General features: G+C 40.5%; 2 protein-coding genes across 2 annotated transcripts; one reads left to right on the top strand and one right to left on the bottom strand.

Moving 5' to 3' along the window:
* Positions 1-4,047: 4,047 nt before the first annotated feature.
* Positions 4,048-5,954, bottom strand: ccdc167 (coiled-coil domain containing 167). The gene is made up of 4 exons (XM_069657403.1): positions 5,849-5,954; positions 5,524-5,618; positions 5,333-5,385; positions 4,048-5,172 (listed from the first exon to the last, which is right to left on the bottom strand). The coding sequence occupies exons 1-4, from the start codon at positions 5,897-5,899 to the stop codon at positions 5,054-5,056; spliced, it is 318 nt and encodes a 105-aa protein (XP_069513504.1). The 5' UTR covers positions 5,900-5,954; the 3' UTR covers positions 4,048-5,053.
* A 512-nt stretch (positions 5,955-6,466) lies between these two features.
* On the top strand, positions 6,467-13,610 carry kif25 (kinesin family member 25). The gene is made up of 15 exons (XM_069657746.1): positions 6,467-6,535; positions 6,636-6,701; positions 7,313-7,435; positions 7,550-7,691; positions 9,519-9,622; positions 9,719-9,804; positions 9,883-9,922; positions 10,006-10,073; positions 10,158-10,232; positions 10,393-10,518; positions 10,760-10,936; positions 12,211-12,365; positions 12,456-12,701; positions 13,085-13,240; positions 13,462-13,610. Exons 1-15 carry the CDS (start codon positions 6,467-6,469, stop codon positions 13,608-13,610), a joined length of 1,782 nt encoding a protein of 593 aa, XP_069513847.1.
* The last annotated feature ends 1,674 nt before the right edge of the window (positions 13,611-15,284 follow it).

The following is a 15,284-nucleotide window of genomic DNA, read 5'->3' as shown; positions in this document are numbered from 1 at the left end:
ATTTCAAACTTTGATTTTGGACCATTTAAGCACAAAAAACAGTTTAAAGACGTCATATTTGTTTACATTTGATATGTTTATGTCACCTTTTTCTACATTTTTGATCTTGTTCTTATTATTCTTAAGGTACATTTTTATCATGCTTATGTACTTTAATTTATGTCCAGTTTTGAATGAGCTGCACAGTGGTGCAGTGATTAGCGCTGTACCGTCGCAGCTAGAAGGTTCCTAGTTCGAATCCTAGCTCGGACGAAGAGGGCCTTTCTGTGTTTCTCATGTGTGGGTTCTCTCCGGGTACTTTGGCTTCCACAGTCCAAAGACATGCTCCTTAGATTTACTGATGACTCTAAATTGCCCGAAGATGCGAGTGTGAAAGGTTGTCTGTCTCTGTGTGTCAGCCCTGTGATTGACAGCCGATCAGTCCAGGGTGTGCCCCACCTCTCGCCCAATGACAGCTGGCATAGGCTCCAGCACCTGTATAGATAATAGATGAAGGCTATGTACTTTAAACAAAGTATATAAATTATATTGTGTTTGTTGTGGGAGGAGCCAAAGGAATCCTAGTTAACATCAGCACTAGTGTGTTATAGTAAGTATGTATTGCTACTAGAATAAGAAGAAGAGATACTTTATTATTCCCTGAGGGGAAATTCTATGTTTTCACAAAGATGCTACACACACATAGGCCTGAAATACACACATGCACAAACAGGACTCCATGGACATGCACTAATGGAGAGATGTCAGAGTGAGGGGGCTGCACATGGGCATGTGCCACCAAGCAGTGAGGAATTCGGTGCCTTGCTCAAGGACAGCTCGACAGAGCCCAGGGAAGGAGCTGGCACCTCTCCAGCTAACAGCCCCAATTCCACGCTTGGTCCATACTGGGACTTAAACCGGCCACCCTCCGGTTCCCAGGCCAAGTCCCTACCCAATAAAGACTGCTAATAAAGATACAACTGCAAACAGTCATTGATGGGATAAGGGGATAAGAGACAGAATTATAATCAGGGAAAACAATTACCTGTATGTTAACATGTTTCAATATTTGGCCTTTGTTGACAATAATGTGAACTTAAAAGTGAACCTCTGGTTTACATGAGAGGAGAAACAGGGTGTGTCTTCACTAAGACAAAAGGAAAAAAAAAAGGGTTGATAAGAAATAGAGGCCAAGGTGTCTACTATCTGGTGTGACAATAACAAACATTTAATTCAACAGGCCTGCTATCTGCTTTCATGCAAACTTTGAGAGTTGCCGGCCTGGGGAGGCAGTATTGCTACTTTACCTGAGTAAAAGATATGACTACTTCTGTCAGTGATTACAATACAATAAGTGTACATGATGCATCGGCACTGCATTTGTAACCAGAGAGAAATATATAAAACAATCAGGACATGAGTATAAAATTCAGATGACATAGCTTAGACCAAACATTTGGTTAATGATGTCATATTGCTGATGTAAACTTAGGGCAGCAAAGGACGTTCAATACCTGCAGAAGTGACCAAACAACTGTTGCAGAACTTACATAATAACATCTGACCTGAGAGCAGACACTGAACCTCCACCTGCAGCGACTAAGCTAAAATATCCTTCAGCTTCGCAACCAAAACAATTCAAAGTGACATCTGGCATTTTGGTGCCCAGAAAGACCTGTTATTAAATAGTTTCTTTTTTTTTTTGTCAGTCAGGTTCTTTCATAACTTGAGGTCACTTAACACGCTGTGTCATGAAAAGCAAAACTGCACAAAAGGTCAGCGTCTGACTGTGCAGGAGGACACACTCTAGGAGAAGGCAAAGAAAGTATGACTAACTCATGGAAAGGTTTTAGTTTTTTTGTCCTCAATTATTCATCTTTTTTTTTATAGTGAAAGAGACATTTTAGCTGACTTTTTTTTTATATACAAGAAGCTCGAAAAGTGTTCAAAAGTCCAGAAATGGCATGAATATTTTTTAAATGAACATCAATATCAACCACAGCATTAAAACAAGTAGGCTATGTGAACATATTTAAAGGCCATAATCATCCATTTAAATCCCACAAAAGTGTTACATAATAGGCTTGCAGTTGTGTATCTGGGGATGAGCGATTGTGAGTGTGTAGGCATGCCGTGGACCATGTTTGTGATAATAGAGTGTGTAGGAGGGCCGACAAACAAACAAATTATTTGCTGGGCTGTCATACATTAACTGAATTAACTGTTACAGCAAAAGCAAAGGTTCAAGGATAATTTTGCTTTTATTTTATTTTTTTTTAATAATTTATCTTTCTAAAAAAGGACTGTCCATGTAGAAAAAGCCTGATACAGTAGGCCTAACCCATTTTTCTGTGCCGTAGACCACAGTGCCATTTTTTAATTCTTACCAAAACGTATTAAAAATGCAACAATGCTCACCACTAGCAGGAAAAATTAATTATTTTCTACTTGATAACTGCTGAAACGACAGGTGTTTAAGGAAAAATGTTTTATTACATGACTGTTTTTAAAGATTCTTCATCAGGAACCAATTGACCATATTCTAACGTCGGCCATTTTCCTCCAATGTCACGCTCAGGCTGGGAAGATCAAATTCTGTTATAATCTTGTAATGCTGTGTTTCAGGGTGCTCATTTTATCAATGTAAGAAACATGTCAAGTCATTTTAATTTTTCTGATTCTTGACTGATTAGCAACTTAAAAAGACAATGGATAGTAATAATCACATATTTGGTGACTCGTTTGGTTCTGGCAGCTAAGTCACAACAGCAAACGTCAGAGTTCAACATATTCCTAGCTAACATAACTTTTAGCTAGTTCACATTACCGTTAGCTAGGATTTTACGCCTTTTCTATCTCATCAAGTATCACTCTCTAACAGTGGCCTACTGTTAGCTAGATGGTGGTTGAGAGCTTATTTTAGCTGTTGTCAGTTGTAGCAATTCATTGCTGACATTACTGTTTGCTAGCTAACATTACCATTAGCTAGGAATATACACATTTCCTATCTTATTATGTAATATTATCAAACAGTGGCCTACTGTTAGCTAGATATTAGTTGAAAGCTTATTTTAGCTGTTGTTACCATAGATGGTTGTTACTTGCTTGCTGACATTACTGTTTGCTAGCTCACATGTTAGCTTAGCCGTTAGCTAGGTATGTAGGCCTTTATCTATGCCATATCTTATCATGTATCACAATCAAACAACAATGCTAGCTAGAAACTAGTTGAATGCTAACCTTAGCTGTTGTCTAAAGATAGCTATTGAGTTGTCCAAATATTCACTATTAATTGGTAAGTGATAACATGATCATGTATGTCAGTTATTTCTGTTTATATGAACTGCAAAGCTGGAACACAACAGAACAACAAAAACAGCAAAACTGGATTTGGGTTTTCTGGTCTTTGATTAAATTTGGTAAAAATAAATTATAGGAAGTTGCTTTATATTTGATTATATTAAAAGAAACATTACCATTATAAAATAATTGTTTTAAATATGTCTTTAAACATTAGGAACCTTATAATGCAGGACTGAAATTAAATGAGGATCTATTTGAGGACCTTCACCTGTTTAGCACCAAAATTAGAAAATGTAAAATGTTAAAGTGGAAAATGCATAAAACCTGAATGCAAAAAGTAAAACCTGAAAAACGTATATAGTCAGATAAAAAGTGTTTCAAGACCCTAATATGAAGAGATAAGGAGATACAGGTCATCCTTTCTCTGCCTGTAATTGCATGGCACAGTTTGGTCAGGGGAATCTAGGTGAAGGCAACATTATTCCTCATTTTAAATCTATTTCTGACTTAAATGGGAACAAGGCTAATGAAGAGGAGACGGGTTAAAGTGATTGTTGGGTCTTTAATAGAATCATTATAGACAAAAGTTATGAGAACAAATATCAGGGATATTTTAGCTTATCCAGTCAGAGAATAGAGAGAGAAGACTTTCAGACTATAGTTTGGTCCTATAACTACCCACTAGTATCACACCAATCACACTGTAACTGTGTCACTGGGTGACATTTATGGATCATTTATCTTATGTGTGGGGTTTTTTTTAGTGCTTTTTTTTTTTACAAAAGACATTTGGCAACATGTCGGGCTTCTTTCACCTTTTATTAGCAGATGGGTGCATGGCCAGCATGAGTATCAAAACACAAAATACATTCTTCAGGTTCCTCCTTTGCTGCAACTACAAAACATACTGTACAGCTCCCAGATGTTTAATAACAATCAAGTATCAAATATTTTCATCAATGTAACTACACGGGTGGCATATGAAACATGCATTATTACACATATTTATATGTTTAAGTGATTGAAAAGGCAAAAGCTGACTTGACTGGAACCATTTCATAAAGCACCTCATTGATGCGTGGTATAAAACACAGAAATATAACATCGAATAATTTTTGGCACGAGCTTAAACTTTATATTTAGTTTGTTATTAAGGTGGAAAACACTGTAGATCAATTCTTCCTTAATTATATTCTTTTAATATACATTATTAGCTTTATACAGCGATGGAAAAAACCTAAATGTATACCTGTGCCACCTGCAGTAGCTACCGATCTCCAGTATGTGGATTGTGAGCATGCAAGTCACACGCTCTTATGAATATTCAGTTTTGGCACTACAAATAGATATTCACATTCAGTGATGCAAAGAATATACTTGCATTCTCCTAGTTTACAATAAGCCTGAGTAATGACAAAATGATACACACAAGGTCTGGCTTGCATTGAGGTTTGCAAAAAGCTTCCAAAACTGAGAAAAAAAATATTTGACTCATAGAGTAAGGTTTAAACATGCTTAAAACATCAAGTTTGCAGTCCAAGAAGCCATGATGGGGTTCTGACTGTGCAGGATAAACCCAGCATGATGGCCAAAGCGAAGATCAAGAAAATGACAATGATGCCACCTAGAGGCAGGACGGTCATGTATTCAATCCCTGTGTATGTATACCCTATATATACACAGGGATTGAAAATACACACACATTTGGCCCCCTCATGACAACATTGTCCTGACGTTGTTCTTTTAGGTCTCTATGTGACATCAGCTGGGATCAGGAGTCTTCTTCATTGTAAATAAAGGCATAATAGAAGACAGCGCTGATGATCAGCAGAGCGACGGAAAGCAGCATGTTCTTCCGATTCTCTCCTCGTAACATCTCCAGCTCCTTGTCTAGAGGTGTGAAACAAAACCAACATGAATGGTAATGTGTGGCAGCCATCAATTTTCAATGCCTTTAAAACCTAATTAAGGAACCAACACCTGCAATTGCACCTATGGTGATGTATTTCATTAAGGCAGACTACAAGGCATTTAATGGCTTTAGACTCACCTAACTTTAGCACCCTCTCATTCATGATTGCCATTTCATCTTCAAGTTCCTGTCTGTGGAGGAAAGAGGATTAGAGAGACAGCATCATCAGGAGGGTTATCACCTCCTGGACAAGAAATAACACGACAAAGTCATTCATTAGGATTTATTTATGAAGGTAGACGTGTAGCAATCTCCATTATGATCCTCACCTTTCCTCCTCAGAGAGCTTCTCTTTCCTGCTCTTAAACTCTGCCCTCTCCAGGTTGTCTTGGCAACGCGCTCGTCGCTCCTCCAATCGATCAATCTACAACATTTATGGGTGAAATGTCAAAGCAAGAGCTACTTTAGGTAGACTAGAAAACCTAAACCGAGAGAGTTACCTGACATGACCTTGAATGAATGAATGAATGAATACAACTTGTGCCAGTTGGACGTTAGAAGGCTAATGTGAAGACGCAGTAGCCAGTGCAAGCTACCGAGCTAACATCTTAGCAAGCTAGCTAGGTGGCTAAAGGCATTGTTGCAGCGTCTTACCTCAGTGGCGACACTGATTTTCTCTCGTCTTTTGTCTTTCAATTTAGGCATTTTGGGACCTCTGTTGACAGCCTGGCTGAAATGTGTAAACTGTGACTATGCGGAAGTGTTTTTCTTCTTCGTTGGTTTCATATCTTATTTTTGACACGTCACCACAGAAGGTTTACTGCCCTCTATCTGTATAACGGTTAACTACAATAACTGTGAGCTTACGACGTTTCCTACTGCATTAACTTAAAACACAACCATGCTTTTGCGCAAAAAGTCTTGAATTTTGCTCTCAGAACACTTAAACAAGTAGGGTTTTCGCTAAAAGCAAACAAAAGGAATTTCCCTTTAAGTAAGAATACCAGTAGAACATTTATAGATTGTATTTATCTCTCATAAATTAAAAATATGATTGAACCTAAATTAAAATATAGCCCTAATCATTGGCCGTTTTATCTCCCAGGCTGGATACTCACAAGCACTCAGGTGAGCAGAGGTGAAAGGGTTGTTGTTGACCGTTGCTAATCGGATTATGACTCGAGAGGACACGTCTTGATCAGCTGAGAAAGAAAGGGACGAAGCTTTCCATTCTCTCATCTAGCTACTAGCTCCTTTTTTCTGTGTGGAAAAATGCCTCTTTTTATAAACCGGGACCAAATGTTTGCACACCAGGTTCACCTGCTGGAGCACAAACTGAGGGTAAGTTAAAGGTTAGTTTAGGAGAGTAATAACTCTACACACATCATACACCTAGACTATTTGTAATGTCCGTTGTGAACATATTTTGCTGTGTTTTCAGAGTAAGGAGGAGCGAATACTTGAACTGGAGACAGAGAATGCTATTCTTCATTTAAGACTTGCTGAGGTAAGATACTTTCTGCTATTCTTTACTAACAGACTTTAGCTCCTCCATCTTTATTCTGTCCTGCCTTATTATAGATGAGTGATTCAGTATTTTATATATTTCTTGACCGTGGGTTTCTCAAGAAGGCTGTTTGAATAACTTATATCTGAATGCCTTTTTGTGCCATGTATGTATGCTGTATGACTATTGTGTTTGAGAGTCCATGTCATGGCAGAAAAATCACAGGTGTATTTAATAAAACTAATTAAGAGTGCTAGTTACAAGGGTCCTGATGTTGGGCATACTTTTCTACCTCACAGAAGGATGCTAAAATGCTGTAAACACATTTGCTTATCATTTAGCATCAGAGCTAGTTCTCACAGTACATGTATTAGGATAAAGACAGTTCCCTATCACCTCTTAATATTTTATTGTGGGCAATTGTGTTGATTTCAATAACAGTTGACGAGCAAACCAACCTTACAAAATACCTGTGCATTGTTTTAAAATGTGATTTTTCAATTAAGCATCACATGATCGGAGTGATGATCTTATTTCAGCAGCTAGTCACACTGTAGTTTGGCATAAAGTAGGAATAAAGAGGCGAAGGGTTTCTGTTATATACTTTTCAGTGTCTCGGGAAACTCCGTCGGGACCCTGAGGAGGAGACCAAAGCCCTGACCCACCTTCAGCACCAGAGGAATGCTCAGAAGATAACCCGGTCAGCCCTCGCCAAACTCCTCTCTGGGCTCCAGGTATAAGAGCCGCTATCTTTTCATATCTGTCTTTGAATAGCATCCTGAGTCTGGTGGTATGGAAACTCAAGAGACACAGCTGAGTAATCTATTCTCTGTCTGTGTTTGTGGCAGGCTGTGAAGCAGGAATTGAGTGAACTTTTTGCAGTGTACCTGAGCTTTGCCACTGAGCTGGAGGAGAAGAGCAAGCAGCTGCTGCAAAAAGTCGAGCAAGCCAGCTGCTCTCAAAAAGGTCACAGCGGAGGCGATGTTCAGAGTAAGTGTCTGATTGTTGCACCACGTTAGATATAGCATATTCAACGTCATCATTAGGTTTGGAATAAGAAGGAGTAAAGAAAATCTAAATTTGACCATCCTGCTGGACCTTGGCTTCAGCTTTAGGAATACTTAAAATCTGCATACTCAATACTGACCAGAAACAAAGCAGTTTTTTAAAAATCTCTTTCTTCTGGTCTCACATTTCTCCTCACTCAGTCAACCTCTCGTTGTCTCTGTCAGTGCTAAAGTGGTTTATATGTGACGTGCTGGCTGTACCTTGATTAAGGTGTGTTTGCTGGTAATCCCCTCCTCTTCCCTCTCACCCCGCCCTTTAAGATTTTCCCAAGGTTGACTGCAGTGAAACCTTAGGCCCACATAAGCCTGAGTGCAGGCTGCATATAATGCTACAAGCTGCACAAAACATAATGGCTTTTCTTGTTTGTTGCTTTTTGCTAGTGGAAAAATGATACAAATGTAACTACCTACCTGCACTTAGTTGAAAGTATAGTTTTTCCTGAACCCTTCTATATTTACCTGTAAGTTAATCGTCAGTCCTTCTATCTTACACTTAATATAATATGCATCATTTGAAACCCTTTGCAAGTAGATACATTTAAAGTATCATCCAGATTTATGTTAGTTTACCACGAGTAACAAATATCTTAAAGTCGAGGTGAAATGAAAAATGTCATTTTAATCCTTTTAGATCACATCCCCGCTAATATTGTGCATCTATTTGACAATATAGGCCAAAAAAATACAGAAAATCAACTTCTTCGTATTCTTCTCTCAAAATCATTTTTTCTTCCGGTACAATTAAATTTCAGGCGTGCTTACGTAAGTTAGCACCAAACAATTTCAACCAATCAATCTGCAACATTTAGCTGCAGAGCACCAAGAACGCTCGGTCAGTTAGCTAGCTACTGCGCTGTGGAGAACGTCTGTCTACGCCCACTTCTCAACGATCAAATCAAATCCCTCTAATGATATGTCCGGCCTGCACGTCCTTTTTCATTCGGAGATACTGTAATAACCTTTATTTAGAGAGCACTGTAAATCCAAGTTACAAAGTGCTTTACAAAAGGCAGCAAAGAAAAACAGACAGGTCATAAAATCATAATCAAAGGCAAATATTAGAAATAACAATGATTACAAAAATATATAATTAATTTAAAACATCTCTAAAAGTTAAAAAAATCTCTTTAAAGATTTTTAAAAAATGAAATAATAAGAAAAGAACTTTTATTTTGAAAGCAGCAACAGCAAGACGATGTTTCTTTTCTTTTCTTATGAATTGATCTAAGTTTGCTGGGAACGTGCACAATACAAAAGGAATACATTACAGGTCTACACAGCCAGTGCAGACTGATTTTACAGTGAAAAAAGAGCATTTAGATTTTTAAAAAATAATTTATCTGTCTAATAATCTTTAAACACAGAGAAGACGAGATCCTTCTCATTCTACACTAATCTGTTCTGTTTATGTTCAACACGGTCAATTGTAGGATGACTCAGCCCGTCCTGTGTGGCTGAGTGAGGGTGTTAGGCTTGTGTATGCGCATGCTCCAGGATAATATACTAGGCCTGAATTTAGATATTAAAACCAGAGAACAGAAATTTCTGGTTTTGGAGTTTTAGTTACACAGAAAGCACTTGATGCACTGCACCGGCTTCCACACCAAACCTGACCTGGTGACATCACTGAAGCCAATGGAAGTATTCAGTGTTGACCATGTTTGCCTTAAAATAAAAACATCAATCCTTTAACCTTTTAAAAAGTCTTTATAAATGTTCTCATCACTATGTTTCTGCTGTCTCTGCCCAGACTTGCAGGCCCATGTCGCAGCCCTGGAGCTCTCTCTGGAGGAGGAAAAGGAGAAGTACAGGGCAGAGAGGCAGAAGAGGAAAGATCTCCATAACACACTGGTGGTGAGGACAGATGTTTGGTGGCAAATAAATGCGGAACACAGTGCAAACATATTTGATAGGATCTGCTTTTCAACTTCCATCTTTGTTTTGCTCCAGGAGCTGAGAGGTAACATCAGGGTTCACTGCAGGGTGCGACCAGTTCTAGCCTTCGACCATGTCCGGTCCTCCGCCTCTGCGTCAGGGTGGGTCAACTTACCGTTAATCAAAAACAAAAACCTGAAATACTGAATGATACTACATTTTCTTCTTTTTTCTCCCAGGCCTGGTTTATCAGAAGAAGTTGTCTCTGCATTCAGTGATGTGAGTTTCACACTCTTGAAAAATTTTATTTTATCACTGCAAACTGCTTCAGTGTCCTCACTTGTTTGTGTTATCCCTTTAAGGACACGGTGATGGTGAACTGCATAAAAACAGGGATACCCGTGCACAACAAGATGTTTGAGTTTGAGAGGTAAATCAAACACTTGCATGACTCAACTTGCATAATTCAATTTAAGTTTATTAACAACTAGACGCTGTTGTGTGTTTCTTGCAGAGTGCACGGACCAGAGGATTCCCAGGATGCCGTGTTTGAGGAGGTCAAGCCCCTTCTTACGTCTCTGCTGGATGGGTGAGTGTGGAGATAAAACCAGGATCATACAGCGTCAAATCACGTCATTCAGATGTTATAAATCCTGCATGAATGAAGCAACAAAGTAAATGTAACGCATGACAAACAACACAGTATGACTGCATGGCGTAAGGGTGCCCTCTCCCTCCCTGCACTGCAGCTATAATGTGTGCATCATGGCGTACGGGCAGACAGGCAGCGGGAAGACTCACACCATGATGGGATCCGGGCCGCTGGAGGAGACACAGCAGGGTATCATCCCCAAGGCTGCTGCCGAGCTCTTTAGGTGAGACAGGAAGGCTTTTGTTTTTGTGATATCGACACTTGGTAATGACTCAACTCTGCAAGAAGTCAATATGCCAAAAACTACTGTAAATCTGGCCTAATTTTCTCATTCCATCTGAATTATAATGCATTCAGATCATAAATTCATAATGTGCTCTGAGAGTTGACTTAGCATATAATTGCTTTGAGCTTTGACCTATCCTGTCTATCGCGGTGTATCATCCTCTGTGTGTGTGACCCAGGATGATCTCCGAGAAGCCCGCAGAGAGCCACGCGGTGGAGGTGTCAGTGATGGAGGTGTACAACAACGAAGTGTTTGACCTCCTGGCCAGAGACGAGCCCGGCAGCGCCGCGGGCCAGCGCCGGGACGTCATCACCACCTCCTCTGGCAGCATCCAGGTCACCTCCCTCACGCACCAGTGAGTGCAGACAGAGCTGAGGCGACTCTGTGCATGAGGAGTGTGTGCTTTGTAATGAATCGTCCAGCACGCTGAAAAAGCCTTTTAAAGTAGCTGTTCTTTTACAGACTAATCAATACATTTCAAAATGATAAAATGTGTGATGGGAAAGAGGGTTGCTTTTAGTGATGAACCCACACAGAATAATCTCTTGTCCCCCTCAGATCTATGAGCAGCTTTATAGGCTTTTTTTTTTTTACTTCACCCTGACTCATAAAACAGAGTTTAATGGCGGGCCAACTCCACTCTCCACTTTCACCTGTATAAAACTCAGATAAACTCACTGTATGCTGCCTGCCCAGCACCGCACTGCAGAGAGACAAAGTTTATTGAGCGTTTAACAAGATAAAAAGGTTTAACTGGAGACATAAACTAAGCTAGAAAACTTTTTCAGCTGAATTCTCTTTTTAAAAAAAGGTATTTTTCAGCTTGCTGCTCATTATTTTATCTTAAAATGTAACTTGTCTTCTGACACGTTGCTGTATTCGCATCATTATTATTGACATTTAACTTGACAGTTGTTTGTTTACACACCAAGCAGACATCAAGCAGCATTAGCTTTCATTTGGGGTCGTGTTTCAGGCCACCTGTCTGGCTCTTTGGCTGTTAATGCTCCGCTGTGTTCACCAGCTTGTCACTAACTTGTTTGGTGCGAGGCAGGGGTTTGCACTTAAGAGTTTTTACACTCAAAACTGCACTTATAAGAGCAGTGACAGTGAACCAAACAGTAATGTCACAGACATTAAACCAAAACATTAAAGGGCTGGTATTATGCTAATTCCAAGCTTCATATTTCACTCTGTGGAATAGCTTAGCATAATTTACAGCTTAAAAAAACTCTCACACTGGGGCTCTGTGCAGCCTCCGCCTGAAACGACTCAGTCAGCTCTGTCACTTCAAGAAACCCCGCCCCTACAAGCCCACAGTCTTCTGATTGGCCAGCTCTCTGAAGCCTCCTGAGGCTGCACTTTGTGACATCACAAAGTGTAGAGTGTAGAAAAAACTGTGTGAAACCTACAGATTTGAAACTTCACCCACGTTTAGTCTGGACATCCAACACTGTAGCATTATATATATGTCTTAAGTTGTTACGCCATGTAAAGCTGAGAGGGACACCAAAGTTTGGATATCAATAGTTGAAATTGTCACCATGGATTTCAAATTAAACATACACTTAAACATTTAATCTATCGTAAGGAAAGAAATGCATTAAATATGCGTCTTATGTTTTGCAGGCCTGTGTGTAACGCCTCAGAGGTGCTGCAGATCATCAGCAGCGTGATGAAGCGCAGAGCTCACTCCCCCACCCTCATCCACCCCGACTCCTCACGCTCTCACCTCATCGTCACCCTCACCATCTCTTCCAAGAGCCCCAACGCACTGGCTCTGGGTGAGACATGCTCTAATGCACACTCACAGACTCACACACCCATTTGCCTCATCGTCATTGCATCTTGACCTCTATTTTCTCCGCATTCAGCCCGCAGGTTACAGAGGGCCAAGAAGGACATGCAGCGCTCCGCCCAGAAGGAGTGGTGGAGTCCACGCTGTCGCCGCGCAAACCCCGCAGCCCAGCACTCGGCCGATGAGCTCTTTGCAAGCTCCGCCTCCTCTCCTTGCCCCTCCCCTTCTCTTTCCCCATGCCCCTCCCCCAGGCCCGGCATGTCGCAGGCTCCGTTTAAGACCAAGCTACAGCTCGTGGACCTGGCGGGAAGCGAGTGTGTTGGTATGACAATCTTTTTCATTAGGATGTTCTAGATGTGAGGGGAGCACTAGTCAGTGATATTTTAATTGAGTGAAATGTCCATTCAGCATGCCAAATTGCAACATGGGGCTTTGGGCAAGTGCCTAATTGAGATGCTGCAGATAAACTGCTGCTGAAAATGAAATTCAAGTGTCAAGTGGGTCCTCGTCTTTGCCCTGACGAGCTCATTTTTAAGAGAAACTGCAGTGAGCAATGAGCGCTGGCTTCAAAGCGAGCCGGACATTTTACTCTGTTCTTCTGCCTTGTTTCAAATGAAGCATCATACGTCTGACAGTACAACCAATGCCTGCTCACCAAGCTCATCAGTAAGCATAAGGGTGTATAAATATATATGTGTGAACCAGGTATGTCAGGAGTGTCGGGCGCAGCTCTGTGGGAGTCGTCCTGTATAAACCGCAGTCTCTCTGCTGTGTCTGACGTCCTGGGAGCTCTGGCCGAGCAGAGGCCACACGTCCCCTACAGGAACAGCAAACTCACTCATCTGCTGCAGGATGCCATAGGTGAGGCGCACACACACACACTAAAAATATGCACATACTCTCTCTCTTTTTATGACCTGTGCTTCCAGTGTCTGCTTCCCCTGGGACAGACTCATGTAACCTTGCAATGTCTTCCTCCAGCTGTGACATCACACACACTACCTATATTATAACGCACCCTCACACTGAATGACTCTTCCTTTTGCTTTTGGATATCTCCTCTTCTCCATCATCTCCACCAGGGGGCGATGCCAAGCTGCTGCTGATGCTGTGCGTCTCCCCCACGCAGCGATATGTCACAGAGTCTCTGCAGTGTTTGGGTTTAGGCACGCGGGCCCGTCAGGTCCAGAAGGAGCCCCGAAGGAAAAGCAACACCCTCAGAGTTAAGTGAGCCAGAGGAGGAGAGTTCTATCCGTCCTTCCCATGTGGACTAAACATACTTGAAGAGATTTGTTGTTGTTTGTTTGATAAAGCTTAGGGGCCCTTTAAACAGACTTGACAACTTAAAGTTCACAGCCTTAAACACAAATGTTATTAGACATCTTATTTGATGAATGTGTTACTAGATGCTGCAGGCTCTTTTGTAGTAACTCTGCAAGAATAACGACAGTTAACGTTTGATGTCGTAGTTGTTACTCATTGTAGTTATTAAACTGGGAACAGACTATTTACGCAACTTAGTGTTTCAATAGATTTTGGTTGTATTAAGTGTCTTTTAGGGCTGTCTGAAGCCACAGATGTGTGTAATGTAACCCTGGCAGTTACCAAGTAGTTATCAATGACTATTAAATTACACAAAAGTAATAAGTAATGTTATTTACAACACAATCGCTGTATTTGGCATCTTTAATCCTCACTTTAATTTTTAATGTACTCTCTCATTCAGCTGTAGATCATGTCGACAGAACATGAAGTAGTCTTACATCTACTCTGCTGTAAATCCTTCTCACTACCTGCTGCTTACTGGGGATGTAACGTGACACTCAACCCACGATACGATACAAACGCCAGAGATGTAATGACGTTAAACAAGATAGCGCCCTCTGCTGTTTAATGCTGCGTTCCAGGCAATTTCCGACTTCTGACCTCCTGCGTTCCAGGTGCACAACGCCAAACGTAAATAAAAAACATGGCCGACCATGACAAAGTGTGAGAGATTATTTATAATAGCCAGCTACCTTATCACATCAGCTCTCTCTAGCTTTCTCATAAACATTTTCATGCACAACATTACTATATGATAGCAGTTGTTATTTCAATTAAATGCAGCCAAATATATATTATGTTGCTTTTCAGTTGACAGTTTACCATTAATGATGTGCCTCTCCATTGTTGTGTGACATCAGAAATCTGATTCTCTCTAAAGTCGGGGTAGATGAATCTGCTCCGAGTTCACAAGCAGAAACTCCAACTTTGAAGAGCAATTTTTTTAGTCGGAGGTCGGAAAATCTGAGTTGTCTTGAACGCAGCATTAAAAGGAGTATTGTCATCTCTTCATCTCATCGATTTGAATCGTCCCTTATATGTGTTTTATTGTGTTGCGAGGTATCGTTACATCCCTACTGCTTACGCAAATGCCTTCTCTTTTTTTTTTAGCATTTTGGGTGCAGCCATGTTTAATCAGTATTTAGACACGTTTGTGTGTGCTCTATATGTAATCATTAGCTCTCAAACGCCTTGATAGCTGAGTAGAAAATGATGTAAATATAACTCTAAATTAAACAGATAATATGCAGATTTACACGTCTGTGTTTATCAGTCTGCTCCTGTAGAAATGTACGGGAAACTTAAAGCTATCGGGTCATTAAAACAGTGTTTGGATACAATAAGAAGTTCCCTCCATGAAACAACTCACTTACAGTTTATTGCTCACAACAGGCTTCGACTTCTCCACTGTGGGGAAGAGTTCCAGTAAGCTGTCTGCTGCTGTGCTGATTACAGCAACACATATAAGCATTAGGGCAGCATTGTGTCATTTTAACCTTTTGTTTGACGGTACATTATTTGGAGCAGAAGGTTTAAACTGATTGTCCAGTGTGACAAAAGACACAAACTAAACAAATAC

This window comes from Semicossyphus pulcher, unplaced genomic scaffold, assembly GCF_022749685.1.
Source record: "Semicossyphus pulcher isolate SPU_LCO1_2020_fin unplaced genomic scaffold, fSemPul1.0.p SCAF_11, whole genome shotgun sequence".
In the NCBI taxonomy this organism is placed as follows: domain Eukaryota; kingdom Metazoa; phylum Chordata; class Actinopteri; order Labriformes; family Labridae; genus Semicossyphus; species Semicossyphus pulcher.
This window is presented reverse-complemented; position numbering and strand designations above follow the sequence as displayed.

Excerpts from the sequence above, each read along its gene's own strand:
- ccdc167 (XM_069657403.1), bottom strand. The coding sequence starts at position 5,899 with ATGCCTAAATTGAAAGACAAAAGACGAGAGAAAATCAGTGTCGCCACT. Across the intron at positions 5,386-5,523 it reads AAGCTCTCTGAGGAGGAAAG|ACAGGAACTTGAAGATGAAA; the intron begins GTGAGGATCATA and ends TTTCCTCCACAG. Across the intron at positions 5,173-5,332 it reads TGAGAGGGTGCTAAAGTTAG|ACAAGGAGCTGGAGATGTTA; the intron begins GTGAGTCTAAAG and ends TCACACCTCTAG.
- kif25 (XM_069657746.1), top strand. The coding sequence starts at position 6,467 with ATGCCTCTTTTTATAAACCGGGACCAAATGTTTGCACACCAGGTTCAC. Across the intron at positions 6,702-7,312 it reads TTCATTTAAGACTTGCTGAG|TGTCTCGGGAAACTCCGTCG; the intron begins GTAAGATACTTT and ends TATACTTTTCAG. Across the intron at positions 7,692-9,518 it reads CAGCGGAGGCGATGTTCAGA|ACTTGCAGGCCCATGTCGCA; the intron begins GTAAGTGTCTGA and ends GTCTCTGCCCAG.